The following is a 20,286-nucleotide window of genomic DNA, read 5'->3' as shown; positions in this document are numbered from 1 at the left end:
TCAACGATCTCTATTATTGCGGTTGCAAAACGATCAAAGGCATTTAAACGACATAATATGAAAAAGAAAATGTGAAAAACAATTGCTCACACCCATAGTATTCTGCATATTTGCTTATTGTTACTTTTATTAATGTTTTGTCCATTGTTCATGTCCTGGGTTTATTTATGTGCCGGGCTTTTATATCTTTCAATTTAGAACATGAAATTTCGCGCTTATGTTTTGCTTTATATATTATTTAGTTTTTAAGATCGATTGGAAGAGGTACAAATCATTGATTACCTCTTTCTTCTCTATGCACATTCAATCATGCAGCGCCAGCCTAACGATGGTTTAGTAGTCTTCCAGATCGAAACAATCATTATCCAACTCATCCAGCTGCATGCTTTGAAAGTCTACCTTATAACGCAGTATTCCTGTAAAAAGTAGGAGTTTATAAGTTTTAACAATTGTAACATGTTTCATTGATTACTTTTCGTGTTACTCAACAGATGAATGGTAACATTTGCACTCAATGGCAATGAACAAAACACAAACGAACAATACTACAAGCCATATCTACAAAGTATGGTGATATCATGCATGTACAATGTATGTAAGGGTAAAATATAAAAAAATAAATATACACTCCATGATAAACTTTACTGCGCAAACAGCATTCAGATGCACATTTTTTTTAAATATATTTTTTTGTTCCTTGCCATTCAAATTAAATATTTATCGTTGTTGTAACAATTACAAACAAAACTTCAACATAATAATCAAAAAAATATACCTATAAAATACAAAAAGAAGTAGCAAACGCCTAGACAACATTTGGTAAAATTTCGCTGAAAAATGACTCTTAGTAACTATTTCAATAGAATTGCACAAAACAATCATGATATAATCATTCAACAAAACAAAAACTAACTTTTGTGAATATTCAATTCAATTACCTTGCTGAAGGAACGTGTCAGAATGAGGAATTCAGTAGTAAGTACGAAAAATATTATAATGGTTGAAAAGCGCGTAAACATTGGATGGTTTAGTGTTACTGTGCTCATGTCAAAATAAACCTATGGTACTAAAGCATGTTTTTGGCTTAAAGGTACCAAGAAGCCAAAACAGGGTTTTAAAGAAAATCCGGATCGTTTCTCTGTACGTAGGACCGATTGTTTAGCGACGTGTACAATCAAGTTAACAAAACCGGAAATGGAAGGCCTAAACCTTTCAGCGATAATGTCCAAAAGACGAAATAAAATAGCAAACTCGTTCTCTTGAAAGTACAGTTGAGGAACTGTATACTTTCGGTAACGAAAACATATAAAATGATCATAAACACCTTACTGAACCGGTACATTGACTGAGTGATTGCGAATTCAATCATGTTATTCTTCAAACATGCACGAAACGAAATTAATATTTTGATGCTCTACAAGATTCACTATACATGTTCTCAAACATGCAAGTTGGCAGTTTTAATTTGTTTTTTTTTCTTATATCGTTAAATGAGATTCAAGTTTATCTTCTAGTAGCTTTTCTACTGATAAGTGGGGGGGGGGGGGGGGGGGGCTTACATCATACAGATCTAAAGCACGAAAATAAACTGTTGACATGGCCCAATTGATCGACCTTTACTCGTACGAAAGAGAACGCGGAATACGAAAAAGCATTAAAATCAACAGCAAAAATCGTACAAAATCCTTTTGTTAATAAGTTAATGCACACAGAAGGAGGAAAAAGTGTGTACCATGTTATATTATTGAAAAGAAAAGCAATTCAATAATCGTCTAAATCAACATCATCCAACGGTTCATCCGCTTGCAACGATTGAAAATCGACTTTGTAGCGAAGGATTCCTAAATGATATTTTTGTTTTAGACGATGCAAAAAAAAAACAATCGACAATATGTTACATTAATCCATTGTTATAGGAGTAACCCCCGCATGAAAGCATTCAGAAAGGGAAGAGAAAATTATTAGCAATAAGTTAGCAATACCAGGTTTTCTTACTCGAAGCACCATCTTTACTTACCTCCGATTCCACCGAATCCACGGACAAATTGACTACCTTCCTGGGATTTATCCGTAATAATTTCCAAAGTTGCACCGAAACACTTATAATTGTTAGCTAACCATTCAAGCAGTGGTTGCGACTCGACCAACTCCATTTCGACACCACTCTAAAAGGTATAGTAAAGTGTAAGTTAGGAAATGCCGCAACACCCCACCCATATCAAATTTTCACCTCCTTGTCAGTAAAATGAGATTTGTCCTTTTCCTGCTCGGGCGTTAAGTGTAATACTGTAGTAGACGTAGCGCTAGCATGGTTCTTCAATATGTAACGCTGGATATCCAGGTTTTCCCAACATATTAGAGTTTCTACAGATCCCAACTCAAGTGCCTTTAGAGTATCTTCGACGCCGAAACAGTATTTTCCAGTATCCTGTAGGGTATACAATGGAGAATGTTTGCAAAGATGTTGCGACCATATGGTAGGTGGCCAGAGACCCTTAGAGCTACTTACCTGCGATATTTCATCAAAGTATCTACCAATCAATTTTTTCTCTTGAATGAATTTCACATTTTGTAACGATTCAGCTGCTAGCTCGATTGCCTGATTAAAACCGTTTTCACCTCCGTAAGAAACATCGACGAGCTTGATAACCTTCGATTGCAATCTCTGTTGTAAAGAAAATAGAAAAATCATTCCCTTATTTCCGGTTTTAGGCAAACAACATACTATATAATCAACCGACCGGATCGAACATATCAGACTGGCTAAGCTCTGTTTTGAAGTCAGCGCTACCGGCCAGAATCAGTCCAGCAATGTTAGGTTTGTCATTCGTAATGAACAGTTGTGTGGCAACTTCAGCTACCTTCCGCACATAATTATGGCGCTTCTCCATTCGCAATCGCGCAAAACGCAACGCAGATTGACCACCACGGCCGTGTTTTTTCGGTAGATCGACGGTGAACTTGTGCAACACTTCGCGAGTGTTCCCCTAGATGGATTGAGACGAGAAATCCAAGAATTAAAACATTGTACTGTTGCCCATCCTGATGTTCCGAAATTGCAGCACACTCACCTGTAGCGTGCCGAACAGTGCCCCGTTACCATCCATCACAATAAAACCAAACTTATTGTCATCGGCAAGAAGTGCAGTTAATGCTTCGGTGTGAAATTTGTTGTCACATAAATAAAGGGAGGTATTGATTGGTTTAAACGGCTCGAAGTCGATGTTGACCTTCTTTTCTTTGCCCTCTTCAGTAACGATCGTTCCACAATAAATCACTAATCCATTAGGAGGCACTTTGGTGTAAAGTTTCAATCTGTGTTGAACAGACGTTATAGCGCCGAGCACGGACAGACGGTTTACGCGGGATTTGATGTTTGATGCGGTTCCAAACTCATCTGCTAACATCTTGCTTACACGACTAATTTGATCCTTTGGTGGTATGATTAACGAAATCATACTCGTCCCATTACTGCAACGAAACGAATTTGCGGATTTAGATAACGCATACTGTACGGAACACCGGAGGTGCGGATGATTGTCGTATGACATTATGGTACCTACCCCCTTGCCATTTCCAAGCTCTTAATAAGCTTTTTAATCTTCCAAATCTCCACATTACGATCCGCCGATGTCTCGTCAAAAGACATGTTGCTAGACTTGGTTGTTGTCTTTTATAGTAAAAAATGTTCAATCACGGACACACAAAAGTGTGCAGTTTTCGAATTGTGAACGTATATATGTATGTATATACTTTCACGCGACACGTTTACGTTTTTCCTTTGTGTTACAGCGTATTTCTGCTCATTAGATGTGGCGGTTATGTTGCGGCAAGGCGTATTCTGGGTAGGAAGTGTAGCGCCAACGAAAGTGTAGTTTTATTGTGCGAACGACTGATTTAAGCACTCCATCACCAATCCGAAGCAGTCGCGTTTAATGCAATCCGATAAGAAAACATAACATGCATTAAAATGAGAATAGATTAGTTCATCGTAGCTAGTAATAAATTAACACAATGTCTTTCGTGGCACAAATGACGTAAAGTTATACTTGACGGGGTTTTTCTTCGATTTTTCTTCTTTTTTTCTTTTCTTGTTGTACACCCTAGCAAGTCTGCTTTTCAGTAATCTCGTACCTGCTGTCACATCGTTTACACAAACCCTTGCATGTATTGGTGACCTGTCAAAACAGGCCAATTTGGATACATCTCTCGCACACTAGCAAACTTTTTACCCATATTGCTTAAGCTGTGAAAAATGGTCTCATTGTAGGTCGATTGATGAATGAAAGCAGTGCTTTACTTTCGTGCGAATATCACCACCTTCATTGCTTCGATCCTTTCTAACTAGAGCCAATTGGTGACTGGTACAGTCATACAAACGAATTGATATTTGGTTATTTGGCACACCTTGTAGATTGCGGTTATAAAAAGTCGACGAGTTTACTCCGTCTTTTTGATCATACACGATTCGCATTCATATTACTTTGTTCACTTATGTTTGCACGCATTTGATTTGCACCGACGGAATGAATAATTTTGTTGGCTTTAACAATACACTATTCCTTGGGGTTTTACATTATTTTAATGCCACATGGAAGCTGTCATATTGTGGTGCGATTTAGCCTTGCAGTTCGTTTCAGGTAAGCTGCTCCAGTTATGCACACACGCATTTGTCGCCTATTTGTATCGGCTTACAAATCTAACGATTGAGAACACTTACGATGGACTCTGCGGCAGAATTTTCACGAATAATTTTCACTATTTGCACAGTAATAAGTTAAAGAAACCAGACATTTACGGGATAATTAAGGTTACTTTCACATGTGGTTTTGCAGTATGAAACAAGTGTGCACGCGTGTGTGTGCGTGTGTATGCAAAATCATTACGAAAAATGTCATGCTGACATTTGGAAACTGTCATAAGTGCTGAATACCGAAATTATGTCGTGATTAGAATCCCATAGTTCTTTCCAAAACTTAACCCATATGGACTGTTTTCAAGCTGAATCCCCTGTCGGTAGAGAATTGGTTAAACGTTAAAATCATGGTTCGATTTAGCCACAAAAACAAACTAGCATTTGTGAGAGTGTTTTATTTCTATATTTGCTTTATCAAAAACACATACACAAATAAGAAATAATGTAAGTTTGAAGCAGTGCCATCTGTCGAGGAATTTAATAAAAATATTCCATTATGGCACTATGTTTACAATGGGGATCAAAAACATCCCATGTAAATGACCCGTTATTTTTCATTATAGCATTGCTGTGTGAATTATAGCATTATCGAATAAATATATTTGGTATCAGTCATTATAGTTAACAGTCAGTTATTAGTTAACAAAGCATATTATTAAATACACATTTGCCGTCAACATAATTAACTAAAGTAAATATCTTCTTCCTCTTCTTCTTCCTGACTTAACTCTAAGGTCATGACGGCCATCGAAATGGCTTACTAGACTGCCGATACCACGTAGTTGGTTAGTCTGTCCTTACTACGGGAGGACGATCCGGATGGGATTTGTACTGCGTTCCTGCCGTTTGAAGACCGGCGCCGCTGAAGTCTACACCACCGGGCTCCCCAAGTAGATATATTTTCTGTAAAAAATTCTGCTATTTAAAATACTATGCAATTTTAATTCAAATGTTAAGAAAAAAGGTGTAGTTAAATAAGCCACAAATATGGCCGTTATAGCAAGAGATTTATCTCTGGCACATTCCAAAACTTAATGCTGGATTAAAAATATTGACTGTGGCGGTTCATTAGAAAACAATGTGTATATTGTAGGTTATTATTGATGTAAATACAGCCAAAAAAGTGACCTTACAGATCTTGATAACGTCACAGTTACATGGTTTTCCATAATCAGTAATTCGTGCATTGTAATAATATTCCAGGAGAATTTTATAAATTTCCAATCAAAATTACCTGCTGCATGGGTTATTATAGCAAAAAGATCAGTTTATACTACAAATTCACCTTCCATGAAATAGTCTTTGGTGGTGGTGAAACAGCGCTGCAATCCCAAATTTAATGCAGGCCAAATACTGGCTTATTGAACTCACTTAAACCAAGAAACCGTATAGTCAGTCGCTGCTACGGAGCAACAGTTCGAATGGAATTCGATGCCCGGTTCCTGTCTCGTAAACGGCTAATGTAATCTGTGCCGAAGAGGAAGTCTGATGTTGAACGCAAAGAAGACAAGTTGTAGAAGAAAATCATTATTTACACACACTCCTGCTAATACTTGGTGTCGTCATCATTTTTCCAAATCTAAATACCAAATGGTATTATTAGGAATTTATTTGATCTCAACCCAATGAACTTGTTTTACACAAAGTGACAATTCTTGCCATTTCTTGCTAACATTACGGTTGCACTATTTTCCATGATAAATAATTGCTCATAGCAGTATTGAATGGCTGCCTCAGCATATTGTCTTATTTTATTATTTATGACACGTCGGCTGATATCCAAAACATGTATTATCTTAACACTAAGCTTATGCGCGTTGGTATGATTGAAAGCAACATTCCTTGAACTAGGGCTGGTGTATGAAACGGATTTCATTAAAGCAATATGGCCAATCGTTTATTCCAGGTACCTAATGCGCATTCGAGGAATGCAAAATATAACGCTGGAAAAAATCGTTTTCAAAACTTCTTGATGCTCAGCTATAATTTTAAACTACGTTATTATGTGTATAAGTAACAAAATAGCAAGGCGCGAAATGTATCTAGCTTGGCCAAAACCGTGTTAACTGGTTGTGCTAAGAAATTATTCTGACATTTTGGTTGTCAAAGAAAGCTTTGCCAGCGTCATAATTTGTGGTATTTGTTCTTTTGTTAACCTCCTTTTAATCCCCGTATTAATACTGTTTGATTAATTGTCCGTTGGAGCTTTGAGATGAGGCAACTAAATTTTAATTTCCATTTGTTTGTCATATGTTTGGCATTTTGAGACGTGTGGATTTGAGGCTTGACTTGCAGCCAAATACTAAAACCAAAGTAATTAATCTTGATTGATTTTTGTTTGAGAAAACACATTGTTTTTGTTTTAAACATTGAATGTTATTGAATAGTTATATTCTTTTTAATGGAATGCGTTTATAAAAATATGCTCCTGCTACGTATTGTGAAACTCATGCCATGCTCTTCACAGGGGCTCATGCGCGAAAAAATTAGCACGAGTTTCATCTTTATTTGTTAGTTTGCTTTCATTCTATCATGTAGCGTTATGTTAATATCGGTTGAATATGTTTTACACACCCACATTCGTCATCCTCTGTTTGTGTGTTATTTATTTTATTTTTTACACGCACTTTTAACGGTTAATAGTCTGCCGGAATACGGTATAAAGGGTTCACAGTTGTGCGACGTCGTTTGTCTCGTTTTGAAATTTCCGTGCTCTGACTTAATACAACAGGTAAATCTCTATTCTTATTAGTAAAACTACTTTCCGAATTGGGTACGTTTCGGTACTGTGTATACACACACTTGTTTCGGTAAATTTTCTATGACCAAAACCGTACGAAGCATTACAAGTACATAACAGATTGCTCCTTCCCAATTACAGCTTACGCAGCTATTGTTTAGCAGGTATAGGTAATGTTTCATATATGTATATGTATAGATATGTATATATGAAAACATCGTCATCCGTTTTAGGCAACATTATACTCCTATAAGAATATTTACATAATTAGTTTTAAGTACGCTCTGTAATACATATTTGTTTGTTTGTTTTTTATTTTTATATTAATGTATTGTTGTTATGTTACTTGTGATGCATTGATGCTCTTGTGCATGTTGACGGTCAGAAATATTCATTTATCGAAAACAAATAGTTTTTTCATTGTCTATCATGCCTTAGATGAGATGTGATAAGCTGCCAGCACAGTTGCACAAATAACTATGTAAGTAGTAAACTTGTTATAATGCTTGCATCTGCATATATTCAGAGCAATGGCGACGGATTCCACTATTCCGAACCGTACTTGGGTGGGTACTTCTTACCGTGAGTACTTCTTGCCCGAACGATAGCTTAAAGTTATTATTTTGCTGATTGTAGTTGTACACACTGGAAATGTCTTTTGACACTCATGCGAAAAGTAATCGTACATTTTGTTACTTAGTATTAAACAATAGTCGTTCCTGGAACAATTGAATCCCACCATTGCTCTGATTGTTCTCATTCTGCCAGTTGATTTGTGCACACATGCTATTTTGAGTTCATCATAGAAAGCATTCCCACCATGTACTTGTCCATAAAAGCTACTTATTGCTCTTTGCAAATGGATCATTCGCTAACAAAATCTTTCTTCACCTTTGCGAGCCTTACACCTTGGTTTGCATTTTGTAAATGTTTGTGCGGCAAATGTTTGTTTTAGTAAAGCTGCATTGTGCCAAATGTTGTGCTAAAATGAACCATTTCATCCGTGGAAGTACTCCGCAAACATATCATAAGCTTAATTTGATATTACCGGCAGTGGCTTTAACAATTAGTTTAACAATTGTTGTGAAGTTAACACTTCGGTTATGCTTTCTCAATGATGAAATGCAATGATTCCCAACGTATTCAGCAACTACACCCATCTCATCTAATCGTTCGTATAAAGTGTTTTAAATCTCTTAGTACCTGCTGCCGAAAGAAGGATAAATGTTTAAGGTTATTTTGTCTGTGTGCGAGTGTGACGTCGCATGTGTTTTATGTTTTTGCTTAATAATATTGGCACAACTGGTTTCCCGTGATCCGTCCATCCTAGGTATGGTTTGTTGCGTGTTAGTGCACATTTTATAGTTTATGTTGTACCATACAGTATACAAATGTTACATAATTATTGTCCTATGCATTTACAAGTATATGATGACTGATTGACGAGTATATTAAAGTTTAGCTTCACTAATCGTAGATATTACACGTTTATGTCATATGCAAGTCTCCACGCAATATGCGTGTAAAAGTTTTCTTAAACTGTTGGTTGGCAAGTGCATAGCAGAATGGGTTCATGGGACTGTTTGCATAACAGAGAAAGTACGAAAACATAAATAGATGCTCGTTAACGCAGGGGGGTGTTGAACAAAACCCCACCACCAGTGCCAGCACGTGGTACGGTGTCCAACAAGCTACAAACGCACCCAAGATGAAGGAAATTGTTCGAAACGCTTTCCTGGCACGGTTTTCGGACTTGGATTTTTGTCGACAGATTCCACCAAGCGGCCCATCGGGATTTGGTTTTTTAATACCAGGCTTCAACCGTTTACCGATCGATTGGATAAAACCTCGCTTGCTTGAAGAATCTCGTTCGATCGTCAACGTCGGTTTGTTTAGTGCACTATAGTTCATAGTAACTGATGTCGAACATACTACACTCGTCTGTCCGAAGGATCGGGTCGGTTCATCCTCTACTACCGCTTTCGAGTAATCGGAAACATCCGTAAGCTCTACCGAGGTATTTACTTTTGCGTCTGTATCTTTGTTATAACTAGCAGAACTTCGATGCCCTGCGATGTTGACATCGCTTGGTCTAGCTTCGCCCAACTCTAAGTTTATGGTATTAAGGACAGTTGTAGGTTTTTCCGGACTTTGAGTACTGACGGTAACTGTAGTGTTATAAATGTTTTCCTCCTTTGAAACAAAGCCATGCTGGGCAGCGTCATTCGTACAGGCTTGAGGAGACGTCGTCCCCGTACCAAAATAGGAAGAACGAATGAGAACGGTTGGCGATGGCTGTTTGCACTGAGCAGTGGCTCTTATAAGTGCCTTCTGCAGCAGTGTAGGATTGGCAATGCTTTGCCCATTGTACTGACTGACTATCGATCGGGAATGGTGTTGCTGCTGTTCGATACCATTCATAAACGAGGCTAGTGAAGAATCAGAGGCGACATTTTCGAACTGCGGTGAGGGCAGCATTACAGAGCTTTCATCCATAAAACGAAGATCTTCACTATCCATACTTATCAACGGATCGTAAGTAGCCATGATGTCTCCCATGCTGGTTGTACTCTGTGGTCTCTCCGTTTCGGAATGTGTGTCAGCTAAAAGAGGCGTTTGAAACCCGCAGGGTGGTGTAAAAATTGTAGATGTTGAGTCCTCCACTATTTTTTGTAATGCAACCGTTCTACCCGTATCGATTGCCCTTGGCTGCAATTCTAATGCCGGGGAGTGTGTATGCGCGAACGAATGTCCCAAGTCCTTCATTTCCTTCTTAACGTCCAGTTTGTGATCAACAGCAGCTGCTTGGCTAGTAGTTTCATTGATTTTAGGTAGCATCTTATGCTCAGGCTCCGCTGTTGTTGCTATTGGTTTGTTCGGCAATACTGTAGTGCGTTCTTCAGACATCGATACAGGAGGATTGCTAGCTTTGGCTGCTGTTGTGCTGTCTTTGTATCGGGATGAAAACACTGTAGCGGATGCAGCCCCTACTAATAAACCAGCGACGGAAGATCGTTTGTTAAAACCTTTTACGCACGGATCATTTTCCTGTTTGGTCGCGGCCGGATGTTCTTCGTCCGAATCAAATGCAGGGCTACTGGAACGCTCGCTTTTGTCACCTTCGACCTTTTCATCTTTCATGCTAAAATCTGTCATTACATGCGATTTGTTGCTGTTGGGAATGTTCACATATGCCATGCCGAACAATGCAGCTGATGCATGTGATGATGCATTGAAAGTTTGTTCGCTTTTCAGTAACGATGTGGACACGTTCGCAGCAGCAGCAGTTGTTGAATGCGATGCGTCTGAATGTTGAATCTGTGCAGAGGCCGATACACCACCGACGGCTCCCTCATGCTTTGGCAGTAACGGTGCAGTAGATGTGATCGGTTTATCAGCGCACAGCAAAGTGCTCTGAGTTTTGGAAATTCCTATACCCGCTGTTCGGCTGGCCATGCCCGTCATCGCACTGCTAAGTGCCACCATGGACTGCATCTTGCGCTGTTTGGCCTCACTTTTCTTCTGCATATCGTAGGCAGTCTTGTAGATGCCGCCATACAGCACAAACAATACAACCAACGTCGTCCAGTAGTACCCGATGATGAGTGCTGTGTTGAAGATGGGATCTTTTAAAAACTGCACCGCACACTGCCCAGGTAGCAGATCTCGATAGCCAACAAAGTGTTCCCAGCCAAATATGGATATGAAGAAGAGCAGTGCGGGAATAATCCAGGTGATGGTTACCATCCAGATAACTTTATTTTTCGTGCGCCAACTTCTATACTTTGCAGCTATTTTAACGGAGCAGAAACGATCGATTGTAATTAGTAGAACCGTGTACTGCGACACTAGACAGACGGTATAATCGACCGACAGCCATAGGTCGCACAGTAATGGGCCCAAATCCCAATAGCCCATCAGAACATACACCGTGTAAAAAGGCATAGATACAGTTCCTATGTGGCGTCGGAAAAAAGGAAAAGAATCCGGTAATTTTTAAAATAATCTTTTGTAGAAGCATGCTCGCTACTTACCGATTAGCATGTCCGTTGCTGCGAGCGAAGCGATAAAGTAATTGCTTGGTTGTCTGATGCTTCGATCTACAATGAATGCCAACAGTACTAATATATTGCCGCCTATAGTAAGAATTATGCAAATGGCTAAGCATATAGCAATTAACACGGTTTGCCAAAGTTTAAACGGGGGCAGCACTTGCTTCGAACTTTCGTCCCCAATGTCTATGCCGTAAGGAACGATTGTGAAATTGATTGCATTTGGATGAAAATTGGAGCTTTCGTTGCCTGCATAACCGGTGGATCCGTTGAACCAGTCCAAAAGCGTGAAGTTACCGTAGGAGAACCAGTTTCCAATGTCCCTGAAGCTACCAATGGCCGGGCTCATCTCGTCACGCGAGTTGTCAGCTGCAGTTCGAAAACCATTACCGCTTAATTTGTTAGTTGTTCCGAGCGATTTTATAAATTCAGATGTTAAAACGGGAAAACTTTTTCCCTTTGCGTCAAGATAATGGCCCAGCAAATTTAGGCATTCGGGATAGTTTAGCAGGTCTAGGTGCGAAAAGAGTTCTCCACATTTTTTTTCCTGCTTGCGCTTTAGTTTCCTGCAATGGAATCAAACAAAAAACCATGTGCAAATTGTTTAAGCAATAAATTAGCAATTTTTTTTTGCTGTAATGAATTGCAAAATTATTCACATTGAAGTTAATAAAATAAATCAAATAAATCATAAATAAAGCTTGCAACGTTTCAACGAAAATGAATGCAGTTTATTGTCATAGAAGTTTAATCGCTCGTCATAGAAGTTTAATCGTCATAGAAGAAATAAATTTTATAACTGCTCTGTTTCTAATGATATTGTTCATTGGTTTTGTGCTAATAACATCGTTATAAATCATAATTATAAAACACACTTGCTATTAATCGGGTAGTTTTCGTTTTCACTCAAGTTTATTCTGTGGATGTGAAAGTAGCAAACCGTCAATTTTTAATGTATTTTAAGTTTCATTTAGAATGAGTTGACGGGATCATTTCGGTCATGTTCGTTATAGTTTATGCATGCAAAAGGCATCACCTTTCAGTTGAAGGTACAATTAAGTCAAGAAAGTCAACTAATAACTGGTCCAATAACACAATATCGAGGCCGTTGCTATATTGTATATCGTGGAATACGTGGATCGACTAGATTCTCTTTGCGTTATGTAGTTCATTAGGAGTTTGGTAGGTCGACGATCGATTTTATACGAGGATCGAATTGCACCTTCCAAGGAAAGATTGATCATTCCACCATGGAGTATATAAACAAGTGCTTCAAAGTGAATAAACTAATAATTGTATTGTATTGCAGCTCGTGTACATTTGCATAGAAATAGACGGCACAATACGACGACAATACGTCCGAAACGCAGGTGCTATATGTATGTATTGGGGCGGCCCGGTGGTACAGGCAACAGCGGCGCCGGTCTTCAAACGGCAGGACCGGGGTTCAAATCCCATCCGGACCGTCCCCCCGTAGTGAGGACTGACTAACCAACTACATGGTATCGGCAGTCTAGTAAGCCATTTCGATGGCCGGCATGACCTTAGAGGTCATTAAGCCAAGAAGAAGATATGTATAAACAATCCAAATGACTTTTTTGCCTGTTTATATCATATAATACTGTTGTTTAGCATTTCTAACAATACTAAAATCGTATGTGTTTTACACATTTGGTTGGGTACTATGTCTGGGTATCTATATCTGGGTTATAACGCATATCGAGTGGGTTTTCTTGTCCATCGATTGACGAATAACCATTGAAACATTAAACAAGGGAAGATAGTGGAGTGTAAGATTAACCGGTTGCAATATTAAACAAACGTTTTCGTAAGCGATCCATCCATCCGTTGGTTCCACGGAGAAGCAATACAATTGCTTCCGAATTGTATAACATTCGTATCAGTGATACACTCCTCTATATACTACGGATAAATTCTCACATAAACATTACCCTACGTTAAGTTTAACAGATCAGCTTCTACATTCATTGACAAGCGTTTTGCAACATCCTCATTGAAAATCAATGATAATCAATGTTTACTTCGATGCATGAACAAAGTACTAATTGAAAAAAAAAACCAACCATTTATTCTTTCTTACAAATCGCCCTCCTCGAAAGAACTGTAGTAATCCATCAAAATCTGAAAAGGAGATGATTGACTGCTAATGCTATCATGCTTGGTCTTGCGTAACGCAGCAGAACCTTAAACTGTTTCATCGTTGGTTTAATACAGCTTGTGAACTATAAAAATATCCCCATTCATGTTGCCTTTAAACAGCAAGCAAGCACTGCTGCTGCTGCTGCTGCTTCTATTCCTATCGTGTTTAATACTGCCGGGTGGAAAAGAACCCTTGCTAGGGTGTCGCCATATTCTTAAGGAATCAAAGAAGCGGGGACGATTTACAAGAGTCTATGCGAACTGAGTGAGGTGTTTCGATTGGACAAACTTCTATTAAACCACCAGCCTTCATTATAGTCATCAACAGCATCGTCGTTACATCACCATCAGTGTTATCATTATGTTTATCTTTACGAGCGAGCGAGGACAGGATGTACACAAAAATGTAGTCTCAAGAGCGGAAATGATGATTTAAGACGTACTTCAACGAACATGAAACACTTTTTTGGAAAATATTTTCATTTAATCACTACAACCTCCAATAATGTAGCATTGATTGCTACTACAATCTACATACGACATTATTTGAAAAATCTGTGCCTTATGCTATGTAAATGTTTATTCATTTATAGTTCAATGTTTTTACTGATTTACTGTTTCAAAACTAGAAAATGGCATCAAGCATTACCAATACGATGTTATACAAAGTGTACAAATGTGTCTATATGTAATATGTAACAACATAGAATAATAACTTTACATACCAAAGGTATGTTTTGCAGTAAAGGAAAGTATAGAAAAGCAACAATCCTGCTGTTCAGAAAGAACAAACAGTTTTCATTGCTTTGCGCTGTTTTGTTGAAGCATAGTTTGGGATGCTGTGAAGTTCATATTTATGTTTTACATAACACATTAATTTTATTTAAAACTTGTAAAATACACCCAAATCTGTTATCTTGGGATAGGAAATATAAAAACCTAACAATATAACATATTATCAAAAGCGAGCCTATTCAAATGTACAAGCACGAAACACGGTTGTGCTCGGCATGAAATCAATAACTTCCTATTCTCTACACTTTGTATGATGTATTATATGCTACGGCTATAGCACGGACACTTCAGATCCAATAATCGTTGAAAGCCACCAGCGAGAAGTAAGTAACTAGACTATATTTTTCTCCTTAATGCTTTCATAAGTAGAATAAAGCAGCATAAAGAAAAAAAGTGCGAAACAAGCAAGAGTAATGGAAAGCGCTAAAGGCGAAATCGTTACATCAGAAAAGCATAAAACTATTCAAATCAGTGTTATGTGTACTGTATGGAAAAAGGAAGGCTTGCATGGCAGGGAAACACACAAGGACAACCTAAGAAAAATGTGTATTTGTGTGAAAGAGAATGAGAAAAACTCACTATATACGTTACTATACATATACACCGCAACGGTATTTACCGTGCAATGACCTACCAAAAGCAAAATGATGGAAAATCCATCTCGAACAGTGTGGCCTAGAATAAAAACAACATTCATTCATAAACGCTAGCTTTTAAAACACTCCCTGGCACTAGTTGCATAGCGGTGAGCCAGTATAACTGCTGCAAAGGCAAACAAACAACTTTACCCACACAAATGCACAATACACATTGCGGAATAAATAAAATGTGTGCCGAGTAGTTGGAGCTGTCTGTAGAATTTTAAGCTTAAAATAGTTTTAAGCAAACGTTTCAAAGTGCACCTTCTATCTTAATCAATTATGAAAGTTTTATCGATAGATGCATTTTCGGGCAGTAATTGATTGATGCAAAAGGTTTACTTTATTAGACTGTTAGTTGTTGATAAATTAGCCTTGTATTGTGTGAAGTATTGAATTTCAAAATTTTTATTTCGGAGCGCATTTAATTCTATATAGTTTCTAGACTAAAACTTTAAACATAATTCATTTCACTTTCGATTACCTTTCGATTACCATTGACTCTTATGAAAATAATACAACGATTTTCGGTGCTTGCTTGAGTACGCTTCCAGTAGGCAGACAGTAGCCCGGTTGTAAATCTTGCCTATTTATTTGCATTTTTATCATTCAAATCGTGAGTGTATTGATGGGTGTGTGTATGTGTGTATTTTTCCCCCACGTAATCTTTATCTATATTCAGCAGAATGTTATTTCTCTGAACAGTCATGATTTTAAAATTGTTGCGAACCGAGTACGAGAACCGAAACACATCTCGCTTCACACGAGACTAGTACAACCTTTAGGGGATCGATATTACTCACGGCATATCTGTTTTCCCTTATCCATCATCTTGTTCCATATATGTTCCCCTTTAATTCTAATTATGTACATCTACGGCGGGAGGACTATGCGTGTTAACTGCTGTTCAGTTACCGTGTTCGGATGAATAATTAACTCAAAATCGAGAAATCAATCTAAGCTTACTCGAGCCATCCGGTATTGACAGGAACAATTTAAATTGTTAAGTGAATTTCTTTGCACTTCGCGTAGGTTATTGCATCTCTGCATATCGTTGTTTTGTAGCGCGCTGAAATTAAAATTGGCTGTGCTAGACATTCTGCGGAATGTGCAACAGATCGATCGTTGGAATCAAATTCGGAACGACCGGTTGAGTGGTTTTCAATTATTTTTCCAAAAATGCATCCCTACCATGGTTTACTGCCACGGAGTTCATTGGCTCTAATATCAAGCGAGGATTACCGTCAAATGGAACAAACCATTAGTTTGCTGCCATCTCTGCCATCTGAGCGTATATGCCTGCAGCAATGCCTTGCATTAAGTTTAGCCCTAGACAGAGGATTCTTTATGGATTTGACACGCATAGTCTGTTATCATGCATATTACCGTTTAACGGACGGAATGAAGTCAAATGACTCCAAATCTCTATATAATCTAACGCCAACCACACATCATGACGATCACCCTGAACATCCATCTACACGTTGGTGTTTGACATGACGGATAGAGGGCAATCTTGTGTTTGGTTTGCGCTGTAACACACCGAAACAGATGATCTACAAGAATCCAAAATTGAAATAGTAGCTTTATTATCTAACACAGGCTTCATCTAACGAGACGTTGGATATCCCTGCAAGGAGACCCGTGTGAAGAAGACCTGTAGCATATTCTCTATAACATGGACACCGATTGAATGAAAATATAAACTGAGGGTAATGATAGTATTTGTCTCTGAGGTGGTTTCAAAATTTAGTGAACGCCTTTAAAGTTACCCAGGCACACCATCAATACAATTAGTGCTAACAACCACAACCATGGGTAAAACATGTTAACTCGCCCTGCAGCCTTATCTCTACATTCTCTTGCGGTTGCTATTAGATCCGATGCAACAAACTATGGTGGTGTTAGGTGAAGCGTTAAATAAAGTATTATGAAATCATCATGCACAGCGTTGGGGATGATACATTTTCCAGTTGTGGGAAATGTATAAACGTAATGGAGTTTCCAATAGGGCATGTTCGGTGGTTGAAGCGATCTGTAAATTTGCAGCCGGCGACAAAAATATCTGTCGTTTGTGTATCACGGTAGCGTCATCTAGCGATATGAGTAGGTAGCTTTCACGATAGATGAGAATGTAGACTGAACTACATCGAAATATGGAAAGAAACCTCGCCAGGTAGCGCAGCTATCGTTGTTTGATCGTCCTTATTACTGTTTAGCGACATCTAGTGGCAATCAAATGGCTTACTAGACTTGCCGATACCACTTAGTTGGATGGGACGGTCCGGATGGGATTTGAACACCGGTCCTGCCGTTTGAAGACGCTGTCGCTTACACCACCGGGGAGCCCTGTTTAAGTGCTTACGCCGATTAAATAGCATAACACTCGTTTTTGAACAATAGATATCCATCAAGCACATACCTCCTTCCAGGATATATAAGAATTGTCTCAATAGTCTTTTTTCTTATTATGCTTGCCTTTGAAGATACCTAGATCTTTCAAACACGTGTGAAAAGTTGTTCCTCTGGTATAGGCAATACACGTGCATTTTTTTTCTTAATGAGAAAATCAAAACAAAGTTCAAATAATGAATACACACCATATTAAACATAAACAAATGCAAAGTCAACTTAGTCAAAATACTCAAGATTTTGAAATTGACAGTGTTTTGAGTACCCTTCTGTGCGTATCTTTGAGACAGTGAGCGCGTATCGATCGCGTTTGCTTATTCTCACAATTGTTTGTCGTAAAAGACTGAAGGTATGAATGAACTTTGTTTCCGCTAGTGTATAGCCTTCATAATGATCATTGATAGCGAACAAGTACAGCATTAAGATACTTATAAAACCTTGTAATATAAACCTCAACCATGCTCGTTTCCGAGTCGCATGGAAAAGTTTTACATAAAGCAATAAAAACTTTGCAATATTTTAAATCATTCATCCTCATTTTATTCTTCTCTGCATTTCTTCTACGATGATTATGATAGGCGTGCTACATAATGATGTATAACAAATGAGAAGCAAACTTTCTACTAACCAGATGAACATAAATAAAAGTAGAATGTCCATCAAGTCTGACGGTAATTTCATGCATCTTTGTTGCAGATAGTAACAATTAATGTAACAATAATTAATACTTGCTTGATGATAACATCTAACATTTACTTGTGGAAGTGTTAATAAACATTATTTTGGATACATTCATATAGTCTTGACTTTGGTTTAACACGTACAACACTATCACAATCATGTGAGGTAAGAGAATGTAAGTTAGTAAATTCAATTTGAATTAAAAAGTTAACTTAATCAAACATAAAAACATAAAATTTCCTGGCTTAGTATGCAGCCAATTCTTTGTCAAAGTCAAAAGCTTTGAAGTATAGTACCGTTACAGTTTAGGTACGACATTGCTTTTTAGTTGATCCATGAGTGTGTCTCAATAGGTCAACAATTTTTTAAATACATTAAAAGTACTTAGTGGCAATACTGCTATACCTTCAAATCTCACATAAAAGCATAAAGTAGTAAGTGCTACACTCGTTAACATATTACTTGCATTTAATTTAAAACCCTAGATGCAACCGTCGAACAGCAAGACAACCACTTCAAAATCAATGAAACAGCCCTTATCATGTTATCTGCACCGTACAAATATGTGCTGTGACAACAAAAGCCATGTAATTCATCGTTAATATATTTTGCAGCTTGTCGCCACATTATATCATGATACGTTTTTCGTTGATTGCTGCACCGTATCGTACAGTGACTACAAGCACGTACGAAGCTCTAGACTACACAGAGCAAAGGACACAGTTAGTTTGCTAGTTGAAGCTGAACCACATTTTGTATCATTCCCAACTTTTCCATTTTAAGCGTAAACACAAATTTATAAATAATACAAAACTATGGTTAAAGAAAAACGATTTCAACTAGTCTTGTAAAAATTGTATTCATCCAGGTTTAAAAATGCATGTAAACAAAACATATAAAAAAGGACAATATGGCGGCAAGCTGTAATGATATAAAATAAATTTATATATAAACAAATAAATAAATAAAATAAAATAAATTTGGCGGCCCGGTGGTGTAGGCGACAGCGGCGCCGGTCTTCAAACGGCAGGACCGGGGTTCGAATCCAACCCGGACCGTCCCCCGGCAGTGAAAACTGACTTACCTCACTACGTGGTATTCATAAGTCAATGCGGCTAGGCCGTTCTTACGAAAAAATAAAATAAATAAATATATAAATAAATAAATTGAAATTTATAATACTCCATTTCAATTGTTTGCAACGGAGCACATAGTAATGAGCTCAATGTAAACAGATTTTTCCGTAAGAACGGCCTGGCCGTATTGCTTGCCTTATGAATACCACGTAGTGAGGCTCGTCAGTCCTCACTACGAGGGGACAGAAAATTTATCTCAAAACCAATTTTTATAACCAAAAATGTTGTCTCAAAAACAATTTTTATACGTACCATTGTGCGATGAAATCGGGATTGATTGCAAATATTGTGGAAGTTCGATTGGTCGCGTCGGTTCCGTTGTATTCGCCGGCCGATGATACAAAGTTGTAAGCATCCATAGCAAGATGCGTCAGACGATGATATATTAAATGGATAACCGATTTTGTCCCAGTTGTAAAAGCATAAATATCCGCTTGTTCAGTAATCTTACTGCAGTGTCGAAGCGATATAAACAATTTGCTTTTCTTTTCTTTTCGTTACAAAAATTTGACTCAATTATTCATCAATATTCCAGGCGATATGCGTCAGCAGGCGTTCGGTATAGTTTGGATTACATTACTGGTTGGAATAGCCGAACATGCTACGTACAAACGTAGCTTTTATTTTTTCGATGCATTTTAATAAATCTGCAACACAACGAAAAGTAAAATAAAAATTATTCTAATGCATAATTTTTTATTTTCACTAAACAATACGACATTCTACCGTCATAATGAACATAAATAAAATAAAAATAAATAACTGTTTCACTACATTTAACTAAATGTAATACACATTGTTCTTCTTAGGGCGGCTTGGTGGTATAGGCGACAGCGGCGCTGGACTTCAAACGGCAGGACCAGGGTTAAAATCACTTCGGGACCCTCCCCCCGTAATGAGGATTTGCCTATACAACCACGTGGTATCAGCAAGTCTCTAGTAAAGCAATTAGATGGCCGGCCGGCGTGACCTTAGA

General features: G+C 38.0%; 2 protein-coding genes across 3 annotated transcripts; both read right to left on the bottom strand.

Moving 5' to 3' along the window:
* Positions 1–207: 207 nt before the first annotated feature.
* On the bottom strand, positions 208–3,655 carry LOC126558047 (eukaryotic peptide chain release factor subunit 1). Of its 2 annotated transcripts, none has more exons than XM_050213981.1 (7): positions 3,564–3,655; positions 3,072–3,471; positions 2,742–2,987; positions 2,510–2,665; positions 2,231–2,428; positions 2,018–2,165; positions 208–416 (listed from the first exon to the last, which is right to left on the bottom strand). In XM_050213981.1, the coding sequence occupies exons 1-7, from the start codon at positions 3,647–3,649 to the stop codon at positions 334–336; spliced, it is 1,317 nt and encodes a 438-aa protein (XP_050069938.1). In that variant the 5' UTR covers positions 3,650–3,655; the 3' UTR covers positions 208–333. The 2 variants fall into 2 exon arrangements, with proteins under 2 accessions (XP_050069938.1, XP_050069939.1); XM_050213982.1 differs by lacking the exon at positions 208–416 and adding an exon at positions 1,743–1,841.
* Positions 3,656–8,924: 5,269 nt separating this feature from the next.
* Positions 8,925–19,676, bottom strand: LOC126556897 (uncharacterized). Its single transcript, XM_050212443.1, has 3 exons — positions 19,563–19,676; positions 11,471–12,054; positions 8,925–11,392 (listed from the first exon to the last, which is right to left on the bottom strand). The coding sequence occupies exons 1-3, from the start codon at positions 19,667–19,669 to the stop codon at positions 8,925–8,927; spliced, it is 3,159 nt and encodes a 1,052-aa protein (XP_050068400.1). The 5' UTR covers positions 19,670–19,676.
* Between the last annotated feature and the right edge of the window lie 610 nt (positions 19,677–20,286).

Source organism: Anopheles maculipalpis, chromosome 2RL, assembly GCF_943734695.1.
Source record: "Anopheles maculipalpis chromosome 2RL, idAnoMacuDA_375_x, whole genome shotgun sequence".
NCBI classification, from domain to species: Eukaryota; Metazoa; Arthropoda; class Insecta; order Diptera; family Culicidae; genus Anopheles; species Anopheles maculipalpis.
This window is presented reverse-complemented; position numbering and strand designations above follow the sequence as displayed.

Excerpts from the sequence above, each read along its gene's own strand:
- LOC126558047 (XM_050213981.1), bottom strand. The coding sequence starts at position 3,649 with ATGTCTTTTGACGAGACATCGGCGGATCGTAATGTGGAGATTTGGAAG. Across the intron at positions 2,166-2,230 it reads CTCATTTTACTGACAAGGAG|AGTGGTGTCGAAATGGAGTT; the intron begins GTGAAAATTTGA and ends TATACCTTTTAG. Across the intron at positions 417-2,017 it reads TGGATTCGGTGGAATCGGAG|GAATACTGCGTTATAAGGTA; the intron begins GTAAGTAAAGAT and ends TACTTTTTACAG.
- LOC126556897 (XM_050212443.1), bottom strand. The coding sequence starts at position 19,669 with ATGGATGCTTACAACTTTGTATCATCGGCCGGCGAATACAACGGAACC. Across the intron at positions 12,055-19,562 it reads CCCGATTTCATCGCACAATG|GAAACTAAAGCGCAAGCAGG; the intron begins GTACGTATAAAA and ends ATTCCATTGCAG. Across the intron at positions 11,393-11,470 it reads AGCAACGGACATGCTAATCG|GAACTGTATCTATGCCTTTT; the intron begins GTAAGTAGCGAG and ends GACGCCACATAG.